This window comes from Nerophis ophidion, linkage group LG08, assembly GCF_033978795.1.
Source record: "Nerophis ophidion isolate RoL-2023_Sa linkage group LG08, RoL_Noph_v1.0, whole genome shotgun sequence".
Classification (NCBI taxonomy): Eukaryota; Metazoa; Chordata; class Actinopteri; order Syngnathiformes; family Syngnathidae; genus Nerophis; species Nerophis ophidion.
Window position 1 is genome coordinate 15,809,777 of NC_084618.1, and position 26,689 is coordinate 15,836,465.

The 26,689-nt window shown below is 35.1% G+C and overlaps 1 protein-coding gene across 7 annotated transcripts in view; it reads right to left on the bottom strand.

Moving 5' to 3' along the window:
- Nucleotides 1–1,042: 1,042 nt before the first annotated feature.
- Nucleotides 1,043–26,689, bottom strand: part of rilpl1 (Rab interacting lysosomal protein-like 1) — a 53,380-nt gene continuing 27,733 nt past the window's right edge. The window contains exons 4-10 of one of the 7 annotated variants that reach the window (XM_061907842.1): nt 20,454–20,690; nt 20,277–20,387; nt 17,343–17,396; nt 17,102–17,268; nt 11,606–11,710; nt 5,433–5,520; nt 2,982–3,205 (exon numbers count right to left, since the gene is read on the bottom strand). In XM_061907842.1, the coding sequence (XP_061763826.1) occupies nt 3,200–3,205; nt 5,433–5,520; nt 11,606–11,710; nt 17,102–17,268; nt 17,343–17,396; nt 20,277–20,387; nt 20,454–20,690 (768 nt within the window). In that variant the 3' untranslated portion in view covers nt 2,982–3,199. Of the gene's footprint in view, nt 3,206–5,426; nt 5,521–11,605; nt 11,711–17,101; nt 17,269–17,342; nt 17,397–20,276; nt 20,388–20,453; nt 20,691–26,689 lie in introns of those variants that run through there. The other 6 variants (XM_061907841.1, XM_061907843.1, XM_061907846.1 and 3 more) reach the window with 6 other exon arrangements.

Sequence of the window (26,689 nt, forward strand, 5' to 3'; positions counted from 1 at the left end):
ACTGGCAGCAGCCAGCGTCATCTCACAAGACCCTCGGGTGCCGTGAATGTCAATCAAGCAAGCTACGGAATTTGCCGCCAATGTTTTTCTTGTAAAGTGTATGGAAGCTGGATGAATTAGATGCCAAAAACAACCACTTTCATGTGGTATTGTACAGAAAGGACAACTTTTTTTCTCCTCCATTTGAAAATGTGGGCGTTATCATCATTACTGTCTGAGTCCAATCAATGCAAGTCATCAGAATCAGGTAATACACCAACTTATATTCTTGTCTTTGTGAAAGAAAGACATCTATATGTGTTACACATGCTTGTATTATCATTAAACACATTTAACTTGTTTACAAAAATTTCTCTTTCATAAATAAATAAATATAAATGATATATATAAATGAGGTAGATCCCCTCGAGTTGGTCAATTGAAAAGTAGCTCGCCTGCAGAAAAAGTGTGAGCACCCCTGTTTTAGGCCATTCTTTAAATAAAAAACAGCTCAGTTTTTTATATGGCAAAACACAAAATATGCCACATTTCCCCACAAAAAATATCTTAAAGGGGAATATTTAATGTGACGTAATTGAAGCCTCGAATAGGTCAATAATTCAAAATGACATTGATTTTGATTAATTTTTTATTTTTTTTAAAGAAAGAAACAGCCTGCATGGCAGCTTTGTGTTATTAAAGCATTGCAACATTTTCTAGTTACATTTCACCCGTTTGCTCTTTTATACCACTTTTTATGTTTTTAATTTTTTTTAAATGTACCGCGGGGCCGTTAAAAATGACCTGCGGGCCGCACTGTGGACACCCCTGGTTTAGTAGGTATGAATTGTTTTAGTTACATTGTAAAACTTACAAATGTTACTTGGAGTGATGAATGAAGACAGTTCTACTCCCGGTTCAAGGCACGAAACAGGAAGCGCAAACAATAACTCCCCTTTTCAGCGTCTCTGGGGCTGTTTTATGAAAACCGTTTGTTGAATACAAAACATTACGGCCCATAAATTAGCTGCACAACGTTCCAGAAAAACACGGTACTCGGTACTTCTAGAATCCAAATCATGGCATCAAGGAGCGTTTTGAAAGTGTTTTTCTTCCCATTTCAGCTCCTAAACCATTTTTTATTTTGAAACGTTAGCAAGCAACAACACACTTTATTCCATGCGTTATGTCATGAATGACTTGTGGTACAATTTCACATTTCTTGTGTTGGGACTCGGAAGTACTGCAGTAGCATGTCTTCATGTCCGGTTTTGACATTCAACACAAATATGCAAAAATATGCTCCGCCCACTTCTTCTTCTTCTGCACTTCCTGAAAACATTGCAATTTAAAGACCTACTGAAAGCCACTACTAGCGACCACGCAGTCTGATAGTTTATATATCAATGATGAAATATTAACATTGCAACACATGCCGATACGGCCTTTTTAGTTTACTAAATTGCAATTTAAAATTTCCCGTGGAAGTATCCTGCTAAAATGTCGCGGTATGATGTCACGCATTTTGTTCCAGTACCGATCCCAGCCATAAGTCGTCTGCTTTAATCGCATAATTCCACAGTATTCTGGACATGTGTTGATGAATCTATTCGCAAGTTGTTCAATGAAAAATGGAGACGTCAAAGAAGAAAGCTGTAGGCGGGAAGCGGTGTATTGCGGCCGCCTTTAGCGACACAAACACAGCCGGTGTTTCCTTGTTTACATTCCCGAAAGATGACGGTGAAGCTTTACTATGGAACAGAGCGGTCAAGCGAACATGGTTCCCTAACACATGTCAACCAGCAGGTTTCGGTGAGAAAATGGTGGTAATAAGTCGGCTCTTACCGTAGACATGAGCGGAGAGTTTGCGCCGTTCTTCCTGCAGCTGCGGACTCTCTTGCCTCCTCTCAACGGCCGCCCCCGACCGTCGGATGCTTACATCTGCCTCGTCCAGAAATGTGGCCACACCCCTCCGACTTTCCAGATACGACCATATAATCTCACTAAAACACTAGTAACACAATAAGCAGATAAGGGATTTTCCAGAATTATCCTAGTGTAACAAACAGTTCAGGGTGTCCCAAGTTAACAGAGAGTGTGAGGAGGAGGAGTTTTGTCCTTTCAGAGTTGCCATGGGGCTGTGACGTAGGGGGTGTGGTTGTGGAGAGAGAGGTGTAAAGGAGTTTACGTTAAAGAAGCGGTGGCTACCGTACCTGCTTTAATGTCTCCCGTTTATTATTTTATTATATAAGTACGCTGTATAGGCGAACTCAGGACACTCGGCTACATTAGTAAATGCCCTCGCCTTTTTTTTTTTTTCTAGTTCTTCACTCTCACTTTCCTCATCCACGAATCTTTCATCCTCGCTGAAATTAATGGGGAAATCGTCGCTTTCTCGGTCCGAATCGCTCTGGCTGCTGGTGGCCATGATTGTAAAGAATGTTCAGATGTGAGGAGCTCCACAACCCGTGACGTCACGCGCACATCGTCTGCTACTTCCGGTACAGGCAAGGCTTTTTTATTAGCGACCAAAAGTTGCAAACTTTATCGTCGATGTTCTCTACTAAATCCTTTCAGCAAAAATATGGCAATATCGCGAAATGATCAAGTATGACACATAGAATGGAGCTGCTATCCCCGTTTAAATAAGAACATCTCATTTCAGTAGGCCTTTAAACACAAATATGCAAACATAAGCTCCTCCCACTTCTTCTTCTTCTGCACTTCCTGAAAACTTTGCAATTTAAAGGCAACACAGCAGTGATGTGCAAAGCTTCTTTCGCCGCATGAAAAGCAGCAGGGAGTCCAACACGATGAGAAGTGAGCTGAAAATGTTCATAATGGTACAAAAAAAAATAAGTTACAGAACAAATAAAAACATTAGCTTAGCTTAAACGCGAAGCTTCAGTCGGTGTTATAAATCCTTCCAAGCTGATGTTAGTTTTTATAAGAAAGCGTTTCAGTCCTTCAGACTTCAGTAAAAATGGCCGTTTTTCTTCTCCTTCTTAGTTCTCGTCTGTGTGCAAAGGTTAAATAAAAAAATACAACAATGCCTCTTTTTTTTTTTTTTGCATATTTGATGTGCCGAGCGTGCGGCGGCTAAAAGTGCGGCAAGGCCTCCTGCGCTTCTTCCGTGTCCGCGCCCTCCTCTTTGGGCGACCACGAGCCTCCAACTCCGCCTCCACGCGGCCAACTGCGCTGCTTGTCACGGGAGAACAAACTAAAGCTGAGGGCACAAAGAAGACATTTTTGTTTTTTTAGTCGCAATCAAAATATGCGTTTCACGTTTATGTTCAAGTGTCTTTTCCGGAAAGGACTTTTTTTACTTGGAGAATTTGATGTGTTTATGTTAGTTAGGTCAGGGAAAAACACAACAGGCCATAACATCTTTTCTACCTGCTTTACCCGATATTAAACACTGTGTAACATATGCACCACAGAAACCTACAATATATATATATATACACACATGTATATGTATATATATATTACATATATATATATTACATATATGTATATATATATATATACATAGATGTATGTGTATATATGTATATATATATATATACATACATGTGTATATATGTATGTAATATATATACATTCATGTATATATATATGTATATATACATATATGTATATGTATGTATATATACATATATATGCATATATACATTCATGTATATATATGTATATATACATAGATGTATATGTATATATATGTATGTATATATACATATATATGCATATATACAGATATGTATATATATAAACACATATATATATACACACATATATATATATATATACTTATACTGTATGTATGTATATATACATATATATGAATATATATGTATGTATATATACATACATATGTATATATACATATGTATATATGCATATACATGTATATATACATATATATGTATGTATACATGTATATATACATATGTATGCATATATGTATACATATATATGCATATATACATATATGCATATATACATGTATATATGTATATATACATATATGCATATATACATGTATATATGCTTATATACATATATATGCATATATGTATATATGCATATATGTATATATACATATATATGCTAAATTGGCCCTAGTGTGTGAATGTGAGTGTGAATGTTGTCTGTCTATCTGTGTTGGCCCTGCGATGAGGTGGTGACTTGTCCAAGGTGTACCCTGCCTTCCGCCCGATTGTAGCTGAGATAGGCGCCAGCGCCCCCCGCGACCCCGAAAGGGAATAAGCGGTAGGAAATGGATGGATGGATGGATGGATGTATACATATATATGTATATATACATATATATGCATATATATGTATATATACATATATATGTATATATACATATATACATACATATGTATATATACATATATATTTACATATATATGTATATATGCATATATATGCATATATATGTATATGCATATATACATATATATTTACATATATATGTATATATACATATATATGCATATATATGTATATGCATATATATGCATATATACATGTATATATGTATATATACATATATAGGCATGTGCATGTATATACACATATATGTATATATACATATATATACACATATGTATATATACTTATATACATGCATATAGATGTATGTATATATACATATATACATACATCCATATGCATATATACACATATATATGCATATATACATATATATGTATGTATATATACATACATATATATGCATATATACATATATGTATATATACATATGTATACATGCATATACATGTATATATATGTATGTATACATATATATGCATATATATGTATATATACATATATATATGTATGTATACATGTATATGCATATATATATGTATATATACATATCCAGGTTGCCACTGCTGATGCGTGCATATATCCACACACGTGTGTGTGTATATATATGCGTATATTTTGTGTAATGTTTATTCTGTTATTGTCAATGAAAACCAGTTTTTATGTCAACCCCCCCGCAAATATGCAATAATCCCCCCCCGAAAAAAACAAATCTAAGTAATATTTGTGTTTAAATAATTAGAGCCTTAAATAAGTCAATAACTAAAAACATGGACTTTGATTGGGTTCCTTTTTGAGCAAAAGTCATTGTTGTCTTTTCCGGAAATAGACTTTCTTCGAACAATTAGAAATGAGCAGGTTGCTTCAGCACGCACAGCAAAACTCTTTCAAAATTGTTATTTTACTTTTAGTTCAGCTTGGGGTTTTTTTTTGTGTTTTTTTTTTTGAGTGTGACGCCCATGCCAATCAATCATTGCATTTTAGGTGCAGCCAGGTGTTGATTAGCTTGGTAGCAGCAGTGTTAGCCTCGCCAAATAGATGCACTTTGTCACGTAAATAGATGCACTATGTGATGTAAATAGATACAGTATGTTATGTATGTTGCATCATACAAGCGCCGAGAGGCGTCTGGCGGGCAGTAAAGTGGGATCATCTTGGATCAGACCGGCCGCCACCATGGGCATGATGGCCGTGAACATCCTGTCACACAAGGGAGGGGGGGGGGGGGGGGCATCAAACTGTGAAGCTCACGCTCACACACACACACACACACAGACACACAACTAATCCAATATAATTATTTTCATTAAAATGATTAAATACGGGACTTGCTGGCGTCGCCTCCTGCTGGCCTGGAGGAAGAATGCACATTAGGCCTCTGTTTCAAATTGTGGTTAAAATAGAAATAATTCCATCCATCCATTTCCTACCGCTAGTCCCAAATCATAATTATTTTTAAATATATATATATATTTATACAGTTTTTGCATAAAGACAATAATCATAGGATTGGTTATTTGTACACCCGAGGTCTTTATTTAAAGGATTCAATTTGTTCATTTTGTCAGTGCTTATCGCTTTATTTGACTTTAAAGTAAACATCTTTCAGAATGGTTTGTGTGTGTCATATAGAGGATCTTTGATTTAAGTGTATGCCATAGTACAGTGTCGCGTGTGTGTGTGTCGAATAGAAGATCTTTGAATTAAGTGTATGCAATAGTAGTGTCGTGTGTGTCTTATCAACAATCTTTGATTAAAGTGTATACAGTAGTGTGTGTGTCATATAGAGGATCTTTGATTTAAGTGTATGCCATAGTACAGTGTCGCGTGTGTGTGTGTCAAATAGAGGATCTTTGAATTAAGTGTATGCAATAGTAGTGTCGTGTGTGTGTGTGTCATATAGAGGATCTTTGATTTAATTGTATGCCATAGTACAGTGTCGCGTGTGTGTGTGTCAAATAGAGGATCTTTGAATTAAGTGTATGCAATAGTAGTGTCATGTGTGTGTCTTATCAACAATCTTTGATTAAAGTGTATACAGTAGTGTGTGTGTATCATATAGAGGATCTTTGATTTATGTGTATGCAGTAATGTGTGTGTCAAATACAGGATCTTTGATGTGCGCGTCATTAAGAATATATTTGATTTACGTCTATGAAGTAGTGTGTGTGTTTTATAGAGGATCTTCGATTTACGCCTATGTAGTAGTGTGTGTCGTAAAGAGGATCTTTGATCTATGTGTATGCAGTAATGTGTATGTCAAATAGAGGATCTTTGATATGTTTATCTCTGTGTCATTTAGAGGATCTTTGATTTGTCTTTGCAGTAACGTGAGTGTCAAATACAGGATCTTTGATATGTGTATCTCTTATATATGTTTATGCAGTAGTGTGTGTCGTATAGAGGATCTTTGATATGTGTATCTGTGTGTGTCATTTAAAGGATCTTTGATTTATGTCTATGAAGTAGTGTGTGTCGTATAGAAGATCTTTGATATGTCTATGCAGTAATGTGTGTGTCAAATAGAGGATCTTTGATATGTTTATCTCTCTTTGTGTCATTTAGAGGATCTTTGATTGTCTATGCAGTAATGTGTGTCAAATACAGGATCTTTGATTAATGTGTATTTGTGTGTGTCATTTAGAGGATTATTGATTAATCTCTATGCAGTAGTGTGTGTGTCATTTAGAGAATCTTTGATATGTGTATCTGTTTGTGTCATTTAAAGGATCTTTGATTTATGTCTCTGAAGTAGTATGTGTGTCGTATAGAAGATCTTTGATATGTCTATCTCTCTTTGTGTCATTTAGAGGATCTTTGATTAATGTCTATGCAGTAATGTGTGTCAAATACAGGATCTTTGATATGTTTATCTCTGATTTATGTTTATGCAGTAGTGTGTGTCGTATAGAGGATCTTTGATATGTGTATCTCTGTGTGTGTCATTTAGAGGATCTTTGATTGTCTATGCAGTAGTGTGTGTGTCATATAGAGAATCTTTGATATGTGTATCTCTGATTTATGTTTATGCAGTAGTGTGTGTCGTATAGAGGATCTTTGAAATGTGTATCTCTGTGTGTGTCATTTAGAGGATTTTTGATTAATCTCTATGCAGTAGTGTGTGTGTCATACAGAGAATCTTTGATATGTGTATCTGTTTGTGTCATTTAAAGGATCTTTGATTTATGTCTATGAAGTAGTGTGTGTCGTATAGAAGATCTTTGATATGTTTATCTCTCTTTGTGTCATTTAGAGGATCTTTGATTAATGTCTATGCAGTAATGTGTGTCAAATACAGGATCTTTGATATGTGTATCTCTGATTTATGTTTATGCAGTAGTGTGTGTCGTATAGAGGATCTTTGATATGTGTATCTCTGTGTGTGTCATTTAGAGGATCTTTGATTAATGTCTATGCAGTAGTGTGTGTGACATATAGAGAATCTTTGATATGTGTATCTGTTTGTGTCATTTAAAGGATCTTTGATTCATGTCTATGAAGTAGTGTGTGTGTTGTATAAAAGATCTTTGATTTGTCTATGCAGTAATGTGTGTGTCAAATAGAGGATCTTTGATATGTTTCTCTCTTTGTGTCATTTAGAGGATCTTTGATTAATGTCTATGCTGTAATGTGTGTCAAATACAGGATCTTTGATATGTGTATCTCTGATTTATGTTCATGCAGTAGTGTGTGTTGTATAAAGGATCTTTGATATGTGTATCTCTGTGTGTGTCATTTAGAGGATTTTTGATTAATCTCCATGCAGTAGTGTGTGTCATATAGAGAATCTTTGATATGTGTATCTGTTTGTGTCATTTAAAGGATCTTTGATTTATGTCTATGAAGTAGTGTGTGTCGTATAGAAGATCTTTGATATGTCTATGCAGTAATGTGTGTGTCAAATAGAGGATATTTGATATGTTTATCTCTCTTTGTGTCATTTAGAGGATCTTTGATTAATGTCTATGCAGTAATGTGTGTCAAATACAGGATCTTTGATATGTGTATCTCTGATTTATGTTTATGCAGTGGTGTGTGTCGTATAGAGGATCTTTGATTAATGTGTATCTGTGTGTGTCATTTAGAGGATCTTTGATTAATGTCCATGCAGTAGTGTGTGTCATATAGAGAATCTTTGATATGTGTATCTGTTTGTGTCATTTAAAGGATCTTTGATTTATGTCTATGAAGTAGTGTGTGTCGTATAGAAGATCTTTGATATGTCTATGCAGTAATGTGTGTGTCAAATAGAGGATATTTGATATGTTTATCTCTCTTTGTGTCATTTAGAGGATCTTTGATTAATGTCTATGCAGTAATGTGTGTCAAATACAGGATCTTTGATATGTGTATCTCTGATTTATGTTTATGCAGTGGTGTGTGTCGTATAGAGGATCTTTGATTAATGTGTATCTGTGTGTGTCATTTAGAGGATCTTTGATTAATGTCCATGCAGTAGTGTGTGTCATATAGAGAATCTTTGATATGTGTATCTGTTTGTGTCATTTAAAGGATCTTTGATTTATGTCTATGAAGTAGTGTGTGTGTTGTATAAAAGATCTTTGATTTGTCTATGCAGTAATGTGTGTGTCAAATAGAGGATCTTTGATTTATGTCTATGCAGTAGTGTGTCATATAGAGGATCTTTGAAATGTGTATTTCTGTGTGTGTCATTTAGAGGATCTTTGAAATGTGTATTTCTGTGTGTGTCATTTAGAGGATCTTTGATTTATGTCTATGCAGTAATGTGTGTGTCGTATAGAGGATCTTTGTCTATGCAGTAATGTGTGTCAAATAGAGGATCTTTGATACATGTATCTGTGTGTGTGTCATTTAGAGGATCTTTGATTTATGTATATGCAGTACTGTGTGTTATATAGAGGATCTTTGAAATGTGTATCTCTGTGTGTGTCATTTAGAGGATTTTTGATTAATCTCTATGCGGTAGTGTGTGTCGTATAGAGAATCTTTGATATGTGTACCTCTGATTTAAATAGACTCCCTTTTTAGACCAGTTGATCTGCCGTTTCTTTTCTTTTTCTTCTATGTCCCACTCTCCTTTGTGGAGGGGGTCCGGTCCGATCCGGTGGCCATGTACTGCTTGCCTGTGTATCGGCTGGGGACTTCTCTGCGCTGCTAATCCGCCTCCGCTTGGGATGGTTTCCTGCTGGCTCCGCTGTGAACGGATCCGCTTTGGACTGGACTCTCGCGACTGTGTTGGATCCATTATGGATCGAACTTTCACAGTATCATGTTAGACCCGCTCGACATCCATTGCTTTCCTCCTCTCCAAGGAGTGTGAGTTTTCCTTGCCCTTATGTGGGCCTACCGAGGATGTCGTAGTAGTTTGTGCAGCCCTTTGAGACACTAGTGATTTAGGGCTATATAAGTAAACATTGATTGATTGATGTCTATGCAGTTGTCATATAGAGGACCTTTGATATATGTATCTGTGTGTGTGTCGTATAGAGGATCTTTGATTTATGTCTATGCAGTAGTGTGTGTGTCAGATACAGGATCTTTGATATGTGTAGCTCTGATTTATGTTTATGCAGTAGTGTGTGTCGTATAGAGGATCTTTGATTTGTGTATCTCTGAGTGTCATTTAGAGGATCTTTGATTTGTGTCTATGAAGTAGTGTGTCGTATAGAGGATCTTTGATTTATGTCAATGCAGTAATGTGTGTGTCAAATATAATAATAATATAAATAGGTTGTACTTGTATAGCGCTTTTCTACCTTCAAGGTACTCAAAGCGCTTTGACACTACTTCCACATTTACCCATTCACACACACATTCACACACTGATGGAGGGAGCTGCCATGCAAGGCGCCAAGCAGCACCCATCAGGAGCAAGGGTGAAGTGTCTTGCTCAGGACACAACGGACGTGATGAGGTTGGTTCTAGGTGGGATTTGAACCAGTGACCCTCGGGTTGCGCACGGCCACTCTCCCACTGCGCCACGCCGTCCCAAATAGAGGATCTTTGATACATGTATCTCTGTGTGTCATTTAGAGGATCTTTGATTTATGTCTATTAAGTAGTGTGTGTCGTATAGAGGATCTTTGATATGTTTATCTCTGTGTGTGTCATTTAGAGGATTTTTGTTTTATGCCTATGCAGTAATGTGTGTGTCGTATAGAGGATCTTTGATATGTGTATCTCTGATTTATGTCTATGCAGTTGTGTCGTATAGAGGATCTTTGATATATGTATTTGTGTGTGTGCCGTATAGAGGATCTTTGATTTATGTCTATGCAGTAGTGTGTGTGCCATATAGAGGATCTTTGAAATGTGTATCTCTGAGTGTCATTTAGAGGATCTTTGATACGTGTATCTCTGTCATATATAGGATATTTGATTTATGTGTGTGTCGTATAGAGGATCTTTGATATGTGTATCTCTGTGTGTGTCTGTGTCATATATAGGATATTTGATTTATGTGTGTAGTTTAGAGGATCTGTGAATAATGTGTATGTATGCAGTAGTGTGTGTGTCATTGAGTATATTCGATTTAAGTGTATGTAATAGTGTGTGTGTCGTATAGAGGATCTTTGATATGTGTATCTCTGTGTGTGTCTGTGTCATATATAGGATATTTGATTTATGTGTGTAGTTTAGAGGATCTGTGAATAATGTGTATGTATGTAGTAGTGTGTGTGTCATTGAGTATATTCGATTTAAGTGTATGTAATAGTGTGTGTGTCGTATAGAGGATCTTTGATTTAAATGCAACAGTAGTGTCACGTGTGTGTCTTATATCTTTGATTAAAGTGTATACAGTAGTGTGATTGTCATATAGAGGATCTTTGATTTATGTGCGTTAGTGTGTTAGACAGAGGATCTTTGATTTGTGTATGTAGTAGTGTGTGTGTTGTATAGAGGATCTTTAACGTGTGTATGCACTATTGTGTGTCCTTTAGAGGATCTTTGATTTGTGTATTTATGTGTATGTCATATAGAGGATCTTTGATTTAAGTCTATGTATTGGTGTGTGTGTGTCATTTAGAGGATCTTTGTTTTATGTGTATGCAGTAGTGTGTGACTGTGTCAGATAAAGGATATTTAAATTATGTGTGTGTGTGTGTGTGTCATATAGAGGATCTTTGTAGTGTGTGTGTGTCAAATAGAGGATCTTTAATTGAAGCTTACGCAGTAGTGTGCGCGTGTGTCGTATAAAGGATCTTTGATAAAAAAGTATGCAAGTGTGTGTGTGTGTGTGTGTGTGTGTGTGTGTCTCATATAGAGGATCTTTGATGTAAGTGTGGGTGTTGAGACAACTTACAGGCGTTTGATTCCAGATTCAGGCTGCAAAGACGAGCGCGAGCGACTCCTTAGCTCGGGCGAAGGACTCGGTGAGGAGGAGATCATGTCGTCTTGCGTCTCCTCACTGCAACCACATCAAAGATGTTCAGACTTTGATGTCACACTCCTGTTCATAACACAACTACCTCAGAGATGTTGACAGTCTGGACTGTGATGTCACACTCCTGTTCATCATATAACAACCACATCAAAGATGTTCACAGTCCTGTTCATCATATCACAACCACATCAAATATGTTCACTGATGCCACACTCCTGTTCATATCTCACCCACATCAAAGATGTTCAGAATGGGATGTCACACTCCTGTTCATATCACAACCACATCAAAGATGTTCACAGTCCTGTTCATCATATCACAACCACATCAAAGATGTTCACTGTAATGCCACACTCCTGTTCATCATATCAACCATATCCAGGATGTTCACTGTGATGTCACATTCCCGTTCATATCTCACCCACATCAAAGATGTTCAGAATGGGATGTCACACTCCTGTTCATATCTCAACCACATCAAAGATGTTCACAGTCTGGACTGTGATGTCACACTCCTGTTCATATCACAACCACATCAAAGATGTTCACTGTGATGTCACACTCTTGTTCATATCACAACCAAATCAAACATGTTCAGACTGATGTCGCATTCCTGTTCATATCACAACCACATCAAAGATGTTCAGACAGTGATGTCACACTCCTGTTCATATCACAACCACATCAAAGATGTTCAGATTGCTGTCACACTCTTGTTCATATCAAAACCACATCAAAGATGTTCAGATTGATGTCACACTCTTGTTCATATCACAACCAAATTAAAGATGTTCAGACTGATGTCACACTCCTGTTCATATCACAACCACATCAAAGATGTTCGGACTGTGATGTCACACTCCTGTTCATATCACAACCACATCAAAGATGTTCAGACAGTGATGTCACACTCCTGTTCATATCACAACCACATCAAAGATGGTCAGACAGTGAGGTCACACTCCTGTTCATATCACAACCACATCAAAGATGGTCAGACAGTGATGTCACACTCCTGTTCATATCACAACCACATCAAAGATGTTCAGACAGTGATGTCACACTCCTGTTCATATCACAACCACATCAAAGATGTTCAGACAGTGATGTCACACTCCTGTTCATATCACAACCACATCAAAGATGTTCAGATTGCTGTCACACTCTTGTTCATATCAAAACCACATCAAAGATGTTCAGATTGATGTCACACTCTTGTTCATATCACAACCAAATTAAAGATGTTCAGACTGATGTCACACTCCTGTTCATATCACAACCACATCAAAGATGTTCGGACTGTGATGTCACACCTGTTCATATCACAACCACATCAAAGATGTTCAGACAGTGATGTCACACTCCTGTTCATATCACAACCACATCAAAGATGGTCAGACAGTGAGGTCACACTCCTGTTCATATCACAACCACATCAAAGATGGTCAGACAGTGATGTCACACTCCTGTTCATATCACAACCACATCAAAGATGTTCAGACAGTGATGTCACACTCCTGTTCATATCACAACCACATCAAAGATGTTCAGATTGATGTCACACTCTTGTTCATATCACAACCAAATTAAAGATGTTCAGACTGATGTCACACTCCTGTTCATATCACAACCACATCAAAGATGTTCGGACTGTGATGTCACACTCCTGTTCATATCACAACCACATCAAAGATGTTCAGACAGTGATGTCACACTCCTGTTCATATCACAACCACATCAAAGATGGTCAGACAGTGAGGTCACACTCCTGTTCATATCACAACCACATCAAAGATGGTCAGACAGTGATGTCACACTCCTGTTCATATCACAACCACATCAAAGATGTTCAGACAGTGATGTCACACTCCTGTTCATATCACAACCACATCAAAGATGTTCAGACAGTGATGTCACACTCCTGTTCATATCACAACCACATCAAAGATGTTCAGACAGTGATGTCACACTCCTGTTCATATCACAACCACATCAAAGATGTTCAGACAGTGATGTCACACTCCTGTTCATATCACAACCACATCAAAGATGTTCAGATTGATGTCACACTCCTGTTCATATCACAACCACATCAAAGATGTTCAGATTGATGTAACAATCTCGTTCATATCACAACCACATCAAAGATGTTCAGACTGATGTCACACTCCTGTTCATATCACAACCACATCAAAGATGTTCAGATTGATGTCACACTCTTGTTCATAGCACAACCACATCAAAGATGTTCAGACAGTGATGTCACACTCATGTTCATATCACAACCACATCAAAGATGTTCAGACAGTGATGTCACACTTGTTCATATCACAACCACATCAAAGATGTTCAGACTGATGTCACACTCCTGTTCATATCACAACCACATCAAAGATGTTCAGACTGATGTCACACTCCTGTTCATATCACAACCACATCAAAGATGTTCAGACTGATGTCACACTCCTGTTCATATCACAACCACATCAAAGATGGTCAGACAGTGATGTCACACTTGTTCATATCACAACCACATCAAAGATGTTCAGACTGATGTCACACTCCTGTTCATATCACAACCACATCAAAGATGTTCAGACAGTGATGTCACACACCTGTTCATATCACAACCACATCAAAGATGTTCAGACAGTGATGTCGCACTCTTGTTCATATCACAACCACATCAAAGATGTTCAGACAGTGATGTCACACTCCTGTTCATATCACAACCACATCAAAGATGTTCAGACTGATGTCACACTCCTGTTCATATCACAACCACATCAAAGATGTTCAGACAGTGATGTCACACTCCTGTTCATATCACAACCACATCAAAGATGTACAGAATGATGTCACACTCTTGTTCATATCACAACCACATCAAAGATGTTCAGACAGTGATGTCACACTCCTGTTCATATCACAACCACATCAAAGATGGTCAGACAGTGATGTCACACTCCTGTTCATATCACAACCACATCAAAGATGTTCAGACAGTGATGTCACACTCCTGTTCATATCACAACCACATCAAAGATGTTCAGACAGTGATGTCACACTCCTGTTCATATCACAACCACATCAAAGATGTTCAGACAGTGATGTCACACTCCTGTTCATATCACAACCACATCAAAGATGTTCAGATTGATGTCACACTCCTGTCCATATCACAACCACATCAAAGATGTTCAGATTGATGTAACAATCTCGTTCATATCACAACCACATCAAAGATGTTCAGACTGATGTCACACTCCTGTTCATATCACAACCACATCAAAGATGTTCAGATTGATGTCACACTCTTGTTCATAGCACAACCACATCAAAGATGTTCAGACAGTGATGTCACACTCATGTTCATATCACAACCACATCAAAGATGTTCAGACAGTGATGTCACACTCCTGTTCATATCACAACCACATCAAAGATGTTCAGATTGATGTCACACTCTTGTTCATATCACAACCACATCAAAGATGTTCAGACAGTGATGTCACACTCTTGTTCATATCACAACCACATCAAAGATGTTCAGACAGTGATGTCACACTTGTTCATATCACAACCACATCAAAGATGTTCAGACTGATGTCACACTCCTGTTCATATCACAACCACATCAAAGATGTTCAGATTGATGTCATACTCTTGTTCATATCACAACCACATCAAAGATGTTCAGACTGATGTCACACTCCTGTTCATATCACAACCACATCGAAGATGGTCAGACAGTGATGTCACACTCCTGTTCATATCACAACCACATCAAAGATGGTCAGACAGTGATGTCACACTTGTTCATATCACAACCACATCAAAGATGTTCAGACTGATGTCACACTCCTGTTCATATCACAACCACATCAAAGATGTTCAGACAGTGATGTCACACACCTGTTCATATCACAACTACATCAAAGATGTTCATATCACAACCACATCAAAGATGTTCAGACAGTGATGTCACACTCCTGTTCATATCACAACCACATCAAAGATGTTCAGACTGATGTCACACTCCTGTTCATATCACAACCACATCAAAGATGTTCAGACAGTGATGTCACACTCCTGTTCATATCACAACCACATCAAAGATGTACAGAATGATGTCACACTCTTGTTCATATCACAACCACATCAAAGATGTTCAGACAGTGATGTCACACTCCTGTTCGTATCACAACCACATCAAAGACGTTCAGACAGTGATGTCAAACTCTTGTTCATATCACAACCACATCAAAGACAGTGATGTCACACTCCTGTTCATATCACAACCACATCAAAGATGTTCAGACAGTGATGTCACACTCCTGTTCATATCACAACCACATCAAAGATGTTCAGAAAGTGATGTCACACTCTTGTTCATATCACAACCACATCAAAGATGTTCAGACTGATGTCACACTCCTGTTCATATCACAACCACATCAAAGATGTTCAGACAGTGATGTCACACTCTTGTTCATATCACAACCATATCAAAGATGTTCAGACTGATGTCACACTCCTGTTCGTATCACAACCACATCAAAGATGTTCAGACAGTGATGTCAAACTCCTGTTCATATCACAACCACATCAAAGACAGTGATGTCACACTCCTGTTCATATCACAACCACATCAAAGATGTTCAGACTGATCTCACACTCCTGTTCATATCACAACCACATCAAAGATGTTCAGACAGTGATGTTACACTCCTGTTCATATCACAACCACATCAAAGATGTTCAGACTGATCTCACACTCTTGTTCATATCACAACCACATCAAAGATGTTCAGACAGTGATGTCACACTCCTGTTCATATCACAACCACATCAAAGACAGTGATGTCACACTCCTGTTCATATCACAACCACATCAAAGATGTTCAGACTGATCTCACACTCTTGTTCATATCACAACCACATCAAAGATGTTCAGACAGTGATGTCACGCTCCTGTTCATATCACAACCACATTAAAGATGTTCAGACAGTGATGTCACACTCCTGTTCATATCACAACCACATCAAAGATGTTCAGAATGATGTCACACTCCTGTTCATATCACAACCACATCAAAGACAGTGATGTCACACTCCTGTTCATATCACAACCACATCAAAGACAGTGATGTCACACTCCTGTTCATATCACAACCACATCAAAGATGTTCAGACTGATGTCACACTCCTGTTCATATCACAACCACATCAAAGATGTTCAGAATGATGTCACACTCCTGTTCATATCACAACCACATCAAAGATGTTCAGACAGTGATGTCACACTCCTGTTCATATCACAACCACATCAAAGATGTTCAGAATGATGTCACACTCCTGTTCATATCACAACCACATCAAAGACAGTGATGTCACACTCCTGTTCATATTCACCTCTTGTAATAAGTCAGCTCCTCCTGCAGCATAAAGACTTTGGCTTTGAGCTCGTTCCTCTCGTGAAGGACGTCCCTCAGCTCCTGCAGCGTGAACCTGGCTCTGTTAGGGTCCCGGGGGTCCGTCTCCTCCACCCCCTCCTCCTCCTCCTCCTCGCACTGCGCCTCCTGGTGGAGGAGCAGAGAAGTGCGTCACAGGCGGGGAAGCGACGGCGGGCAGGAAGGAGAAGAAGTGAGGATACCTTGGTGAAATATTTGTACACAGCAGACATGTCGTCATCACACATGTCCTCCTGCTGGCAAACGGCACAGCCTTCAATTAACACACACACACACACACACACACACACACACACACACACACACACACACACTACTTAACTGCAGAGGGCGCCGGGCACCTTAACACCACACACAACATTTCACCCCAACAAATTAATCACTGAAGAAAACAAATAATTGTGAGGGTTTTACATTTTAAATTATTTTATAAAAATCATACTTGAATTAAAATCTCTTAAATTATATATTAAAAAAAAAAAATTCCGTTTCACAGGAATTATTATGATAAAATATTCACACACATTTTTGAAACCCTAGATTTCGTATTTTATGGCTAAATCAGGATCATGAAATAAAATAGACTCCTTAAAATAAAATAGTTACGTCATTTTAAAATGTGATATTATTCTGTGGCATTGTCAGGCCATGGCTAAGTTGGGGTTTTAAGCACCATTTTATTTATACTATTTTAAATTTGTATACCTATAATTCATTCATTTACATAATTGTATTTATTTCATACCAATAATAAATTTATTTACATCATTACAAAAATGTAAACTTTTTTTTATTCATGTGACGTGCGTGTTTTGTTCTAAAACAAAGTAATAATAAAAAATAAAATTTTAAGTGCAAAACATCAAATTTAACATCATTAAAGTATTATAAACAATGTAGTATAAAAGTTATGTTGTTTTGCATTATTATCAGGCCATGGCTAAATTGGGGCTATAAGTCAAATTGTATTTATTTTTTAATAATTTTTTTAACCTTTTATATATTTTTAAAATTGTATAAAATGTATATTAAATTATAAAAAATATTTTTTATTCATGTGAAAATATTAGCACACATTTGTAGTGAAACTTAAATTTGACGCATGTTTTGTTCTAAAACAAAGTAATAATAAAATCACATTTTTATGTGCAAAATATCAAATTTAACATTCAAATTAATATAAAAACCCAATTTAGTATCAATTATAAATGTGTTTATACTATTTTATATTGTTGTGCATTATGGTTAAATTGGGGCTATAAGTAAAATTGTATTTATATTTTTAAATTTGTAAACCTTTTATGTATTTATAAAATTGTATTCATATTAAATTGTATAAAATGTATATTAATATATAAAAAATATTTTTTATTCATGTGAAAATATTAGCACTCATTTGTAGTCAAACATAAATTTGACGCATGTTTTGTTCTAAAACAAAGTAATAATAAAATCACATTTTTATGTGTAAAATATCAAATTTAACATTAAAATTTATATAAAAACACAAGTATCAATTATAAATGTGTTTAGACTATTTCATATTGTTGTGCATTATTATCAGGCACTGGTTAAATTGGGGCTTTAAGCCAAATTGTATTTATTTATTATTTGTTTATACTTTAAAAAAAAAAAAACTTTTATATATTTTTAAAATTGTATTCATATATAATTATATAAAATGTATTTTAAATTATAAAAAAAAAATGTTGAAGGGAAAATATTAGCATACATTTGTAATGAAACTTGAATTTGACTCGATTTGTTCTAAAACAAAGTAATAATAAAATCCCATTTTAAAGTGCAAAATAAAAAAATTAACATTACATAATATAAATACACAATATAGTATCAATTATAAATAAATATATTGTGCATTATTACCAGACCCCTGCCAAATTGGGGCTTTAAACATAATTGTATTCATACTATTATTGTACTATTATTTATTAATACTCTTCTTTTTTTTAATTATATACTTGTATTTATACCATGAACCATTACAAAAAATAAACTTTTTTATTCATGTGAAAATACCTTTTGTTTTGTCAAACTTTATTTTTCTTCTAAAACAAAAAGACTACATTTTTAAGTGCAAAATAACACTTAACATCATTCAAATAATATAAATGTTATATTATTCCATATTCTTCTGCATTATTATCAGACCTTTGCTAAATTGGGGCCTTAAGCAGAATTGTATTCATAGTTTTTTATTTCATTATTATTTATTAGTACTTTTATTTATTTAATTGTATTTATACCATAAACCATTACTAAAATGTTAACTTTTTTTTTTATTTAATTGAATATTTTATTTAATACTTTTTTTGGTCAGACCTAATTTTTCTTCCAAGACAAAAATAATACCTTTTTAAGTGCAAAATAACACTTTTAACATCATTAAAATAATATAAATGCTATATCATTTATTTATACAATAAACCCATCCATTTTCTACCACTTATTCCCTTTTTTCTGGTCGCGGGGGGCGCTGGTGCCTATCTCAGCTACAATCGGGCAGAAGGTGGTGTACACCTTGGACAAGTCACCCTTACCAAAATTTTCACTTATTCATTTAAAAATCTTTTTTTTTTGGTCAAACTTTAATTTTTTTTTCTAAAACAAAAAGACTACATTTTTAAGTGCAAAATAACACTTTTAACATCATTCAAATGTTATATTATTCCATATTGTTCTGCATTATTACCAGACCCTTGCTAAATTGGGGCTTTAATCAGAATTATATTTAATATTATTATTTATAAGTACTTTTATTTATTTCATGATAAAATGTTATTTATACCATAAACCATAACAAAAAATTTAACTTTTTCCAATTATGTGAAAATCTCTTAACTTAAGTTTTATTCTAAAACAAAAGAGAATACATTTTTAGGTGTAAAATACCACTTTTGACGTCATTCAAAAATATATATTTGACGCTTGGGGGGGATTAGCCATTGTGTTATCAGTGAGGGAGCAGGAAGGGGCTGGGACCAACATTCCCAAGAAAGGTTGGAGGCGAGCGTTGTGCAGCTTTGCATGAATGCGGTCAGACATGCCGAGTCAGCGTTAGTCTGGGATTCAAACTGTCAAACCATTCCTGTTTTTACCCAAAGCAACACCGCTTCTTCCTCCTCCTCCTCCTCCTCCTCATCATCATCATCATAGCCGTCTGGGCTGAGCGGCTCAAAAGCAGCGACCGCCGCCGCCTTAGATGGTTGCTGGAGCAAAACCGGATTACCTCCCACTGTTTGGACTTCTCACGTTGAACGTTGTGAAAATTTTACCTGCGCAGGCGACGCTGTCCGAGGCGCGGCGTCCCCCGCGGGCGGGCTTCCCCGCAGCCGCTCCCGCAGGCGCGCCACTTCCTGCCGCAGGGCGCCCACCTCCTGGCCCCGCGTCTGAGCGCCGGCCTCCAGCTCCACTTTCTGCTCGATCAGCGCTTTGCCCTGCGCCTCCACCATCCACATCTTGTGGCGCAGGTCGTGGTTGATCTTCATCAGGCGCGCCTGCTGCTGCTGCAGCTGCGCACACACGGTACACCCTCAGAAACAATCCCACTAATATTCTTGAACACAAACGTGTTCAAAATATGTCTTCATTTCTTTTATTTTGTTTTTCACTTTCCATTCCTCAATCTCTAGGTTTTAGGGAAAAAAAATCCCATTAATATTCTTGGGGACCCAAAAGGGTCCCACTAATAAAAGTGTTATAAATATGTCATCATTTCTTTTATTTTTTTTTCACTTTCAATTCCTAAATCTCTAGGTTTTAGGGGAAAAAAATCCCATTAATATTCTCGGGGACCCAAAAGGGTCCCAGTAAGAAAAGAGTTATAAATATGTCATCATTTCTTTTATTTTGTTTTTCACTTTCAATTCCTCAATCTCTAGGTTTTAGGGAAAAAAATCCCACTAATATTCTTGGGGACCCAAAAGGGTCCCAGTAAGAAAAGTGTTATAAATATGTCATCATTTCTTTTATTTTGTTTTTCACTTTCAACTTCTCAATCTCTAGGTTTTAGGGAAAAAAAATCCCATTAATATTCTTGGGGACCCAAAATGGTCCCACTCATAAAAGGGCTAAAATATGTCATAATTTTTTAATTTTTTTTTACTTTCAAATCCTAAATCTTTAGATTTTAGAAAAACAATCCCACTTAAGGACCCAAAAGGGTCCCACTAATAAAAGTGTATAAATATGTCATCATTTCTTTTATTTTGTTTTTCACTTTCAGTTCCTCAATCTCTAGATTTTAGATAAAAAAATCCCATTAATATTCTCGGGGACCCAAAAGGGTCCCAGTAAGAAAAGTGTTATAAATATTTCATCATTTCTTTTATTTTGTTTTTCACTTTCAATTCCTCAATCTCTAGGTTTTAGGGAAAAAAATCCCACTAATATTCTTGGGGACCCAAAAGGGTCCCAGTAAGAAAAGTGTTATAAATATGTCATCATTTCTTTTATTTTGTTTTTCACTTTCAATTCCTCAATCTCTAGGTTTTAGGGGAAAAAATCCCATTAATATTCTTGGGGACCCAAAATGGTCCCACTCATAAAAGTGCTAAAATATGTCATAATTTTTTTTATTTTTTTTTACTTTCAAATCCTAAATCTTTAGATTTTAGAAAAACAATCCCACTTAAGGACCCAAAAGGGTCCCACTAATAAAAGTGTATAAATATGTCATCATTTCTTTTATCTTGTTTTTCACTTTCAGTTCCTCAATCTCTAGATTTTAGATAAAAAAAATCCCATTAATATTCTTGGGGACCCAAAAGGGTCCCACTCATAAAAGTGTTAAATATGTCATATTTTTTTTATTTTCAATTCTTAAATCTCTTTTTTAGAAAAACAATTCCACTTGAGGACCTTTGGGTCCCAATCGTAAAAGTGAAAAAATGTCATAATTTTTTTACTTTCAATTCCTAAATCTTTAGATTTTAGAAAAACAATCCCACTAATATTCTTGGGGACCCAAAAGGGTCCCACTCACAAATGTTTTAAAAATATATCTTCATTTCTTTTGTTTTCACTTTCAATTCCTCAATCTCTAGATTTTAGGAAAAAAAATCCCATTAATATTCTTGGGCACCCAAATTGGTCCCACTCATAAAAGTGCTAAAAATATCTCATTATTTTCTTTTTCTTTTTTACTTTCAAATCCTAAATCTTTACATTTTAGAAAAACAATCCCACTTAAGGACACAAAAGGGTCCAACTCATAAAAGTGAAAAAATGTCATTAATTTTTTGACTTTCAATTCCTAAATCTCTAGATTTTAGAAAAGCAATCCCACTAATATGCTTGGGGACCCAAAAGGGTCCCACTAATAAAAGTGTTATAAATATGTCATCATTTCTTTTATTTTGTTTTTCACTTTCAATTCCTCAATCTCTAGGTTTTAGGGAAAAAAATCCCATTAATATTCTTGGGGACCCAAAAGGGTCCCACTAATAAAAGTGTTATAAATATGTCATCATTCCTTTTATTTTGTTTTTCACTTTCCATTCCTCAATCTCTAGGTTTTAGGAAAAAAAAATCCCATTAATATTCTTGGGGACCCAAAAGGGTCCCACTAATAAAAGTGTTATAAATATGTCATCATTTCTTTTATTTTGTTTTTCACTTTCAATTCCTCAATCTCTAGGTTTCAGGGAAAAAAATCCCATTAATATTCTTGGGGACCCAAAAGGGTCCCACTAATAAAAGTGTTATAAATATGTCATCATTTCTTTTATTTTGTTTTTCACTTTCAATTCCTCAATCTCTAGGTTTTAGGGAAAAAAATCCCATTAATATTCTTGGGGACCCAAAAGGGTCCCACTAATAAAAGTGTTATAAATATGTCATCATTCCTTTTATTTTGTTTTTCACTTTCCATTCCTCAATCTCTAGGTTTTAGGAAAAAAAAATCCCATTAATATTCTTGGGGACCCAAAAGGGTCCCACTAATAAAAGTGTTATAAATATGTCATCATTTCTTTTATTTTGTTTTTCACTTTCAATTCCTCAATCTCTAGGTTTTAGGGAAAAAAATCCCATTAATATTCTTGGGGACCCAAAAGGGTCCCACTAATAAAAGTGTTATAAATATGTCATCATTTCTTTTATTTTGTTTTTCACTTTCAATTCCTCAATCTCTAGGTTTTAGGGAAAAAAATCCCATTAATATTCTTGGGGACCCAAAAGGGTCCCACTAATAAAAGTGTTATAAATATGTCATCATTCCTTTTATTTTGTTTTTCACTTTCCATTCCTCAATCTCTAGGTTTTAGGAAAAAAAAATCCCATTAATATTCTTGGGGACCCAAAAGGGTCCCACTAATAAAAGTGTTATAAATATGTCATCATTTCTTGTATTTTGTTTTTCACTTTCAATTCCTCAATCTCTAGGTTTCAGGGAAAAAAATCCCATTAATATTCTTGGGGACCCAAAAGGGTCCCACTAATAAAAGTGTTATAAATATGTCATCATTTCTTTTATTTTGTTTTTCACTTTCAATTCCTCAATCTCTAGGTTTTAGGGAAAAAAATCCCATTAATATTCTTGGGGACCCAAAAGGGTCCCACTAATAAAAGTGTTATAAATATGTCATTATTTCTTTTATTTTGTTTTTCACTTTCAATTCCTCAATCTCTAGGTTTTAGGGAAAAAAATCCCATCAATATTCTTGGGGACCCAAAAGGGTCCCACTAATAAAAGTGTTATAAATATGTCATCATTTCTTTTATTTTGTTTTTCACTTTCAATTCCTCAATCTCTAGGTTTTAGGGGGAAAAAATCCCATTAATATTCTTGGGGACCCAAAAGGGTCCCACTCATAAAAGTGCTAAAATATGTCATAATTTTTTATTTTTTTTTTACTTTCAAATCCTAAATCTTTAGATTTTAGAAAGACAATCCCAATTAAGGACCCAAAAGGGTCCCACTAATAAAAGTGTATAAATATGTCATCATTTCTTTTATCTTGTTTTTCACTTTCAATTCCTCAATCTCTAGGTTTTAGGGAAAAAAATCCCATTAATTTCTTGGGGACCCAAAAGGGTCCCACTCATAAAAGTGCTAAAATATGTCATAATTTTTTTTTTTTACTTTCAAATCCTAAATCTTTAAATTTTAGAAAGACAATCCCACTTAAGGACCCAAAAGGGTCCCAATCATAAAAGTGAAAAAATATGTCATAATTTTTTGACTTTCAATTCCTAAATCTTGAGATTTTAGAAAAAAAATCCCACTAATATTCTTCGGGACCTGAAAGGGTCCCACTCACAAACGTGTTTAAAATATCATTTCTTTTATTTAGTTTTTCACTTTCAAATCCTCAATCTCTGGATTTTAGGAAAAAAAATCCCATTAATATTCCTGGGCACCCAAAATGGTCCCACTCATAAAAGTGCTAAAAATGTCATAATTTTTTTTTTTTTTTTTTTACTTTCAAATCCTAAATCTCTAGATTTTAGAAAAACAATCCCACTTAAGGACCCAAAAGGGGTCCCAATCATAAAAGTGAAAAAATATGTCATAATTTTTTTGTTTTATTTAATTTTTTTACTTTCAATTCCTAAATCTCTAGATTTTAGAAAAACAATCCCACTAATATTCTTGGGGACCCAAAAGGGTCCCACTCACAAATGTGTTAAAAATATGTCTTCATTTCTTTTATTTTGTTTTTCACTTTCAATTCCTCAATCTCTAGATTTTAGGAAAAAAAATCCCATTAATATTCTTGGGCACCCAAAATGGTCCCACTCATAAAAGTGCTAAAAATATGTCATAATTTTTTTTAATTTTTTTTTTTTAACTTTCAAATCCTAAATCTTTAGATTTTAGAAAAACAATCCCACTTAAGGACCCAAAAGGGTCCCACTCATAAAAGTGAAAAAATGTCATTAATTTTTTGACTTTCAATTCCTAAATCTCTAGATTTTAGAAAAACAATCCCACTAATATTCTTGGGGACCCAAAAGGGTCCCACTCACAAATGTGTTAAAAATATGTTATCATTTGTTTTATTTTGTTTTTCACTTTCAATTCCTCAATCTCTAGATTTTAGGGAAAAAAATCCCATTAATATTCTTGGGTACCCAAAATGGTCCCACTCATAAAAGTGCTAAAAAATATGTCATAATTTTTTATTTTTTTTTTTACTTTCTAATCCTAAATCTTTAGATTTTAGAAAAACAATCCCACTTAAGGACCCAAAAGGGTCCCACTCATAAAAGTGAAAAAATGTCATTAATTTTTTGACTTTCAATTCCTAAATCTCTAGATTTTAGAAAAACAATCCCACTAATATTCTTGGGGACCCAAAAGGGTCCCACTCACAAATGTGTTAAAAATATGTTATCATTTCTTTTATTTTGTTTTTCACTTTCAATTCCTCAATCTCTAGATTTTAGGGGAAAAAATCCCATTAATATTCTTGGGTACCCAAAATGGTCCCACTCATAAAAGTGCTGAAAAATATGTCATAATTTTTTATTTTTTTTTTACTTTCTAATCCTACATCTTTAGATTTTAGAAAAACAATCCCACTTAAGGACACAAAAGGGTCCCACTAATAAAAGTGCTATAAATATGTCTTCATTTCTTTTATTTTGTTTTTCTCTTTCAATTCCTCAATCTCTAGGTTTTAGGGAAAAAAATCCCATTAATATTCTTGGGGACCCAAAAGGGTCCCACTAATAAAAGTGTTATAAATATGTCATCATTTCTTTTATTTTGTTTTTCACTTTCAATTCCCCAATCTCTAGATTTTAGGAAAAAAAATCCCATTAATATTCTTGGGGACCCAAAAGGGTCCCACTCATAAAAGTGTTAAAAATGTCATATTTTTTTTTATTTTCAATTCTTAAATCTCTTTTTTAGAAAAACAATCCCACTTAAGGACCCAAAAGGGTCCCAATCATAAAAGCGAAAAAATATGTCATAATTTTTATATTTTATTTATTTGTTTGACTTTCAATTCCTAAATCTCTAGATTTTAGAAAAACAATCCCACTAATATTCTTGGGGACTCAAAAGGGTCCCACTCACAAATGTGTTAAAAATATGTCTTCATTTCTTTTTTTTTACTTAAATTCCTAAATCTCTAGATTTTAGAAAAGCAATCCCACTTAAGGACCCCAAAGGGTCCCACTCATAAACGTGAAAAAATATGTCATATTTTTTAATTTTTTGACTTTCAATTCCTAAATCTCTAGATTTTAGAAAAACAATCCCATTAGTATTCTTGGGGACCTGAAAGGGTCCCACTCACAAACATGTTAAAAATATGTCATCATTTCTTTTATTTAGTTTTTCACTTTCAATTCCTCAATCTCTAGATTTTAGGAAAAAAAATCCCATTAATATTCCTGGGCACCCAAAAGGGTCCCACTCATAAAAGTGCTAAAAATATGTCATTATTTTTTTATTTTTGTTTTTACTTTCAAATCCTAAATCTCTAGATTTTAGAAAAACAATCCCACTTAAGGACCCCAAAGGGTCCCAATCATAAAAGTGAAAAAATATGTCACA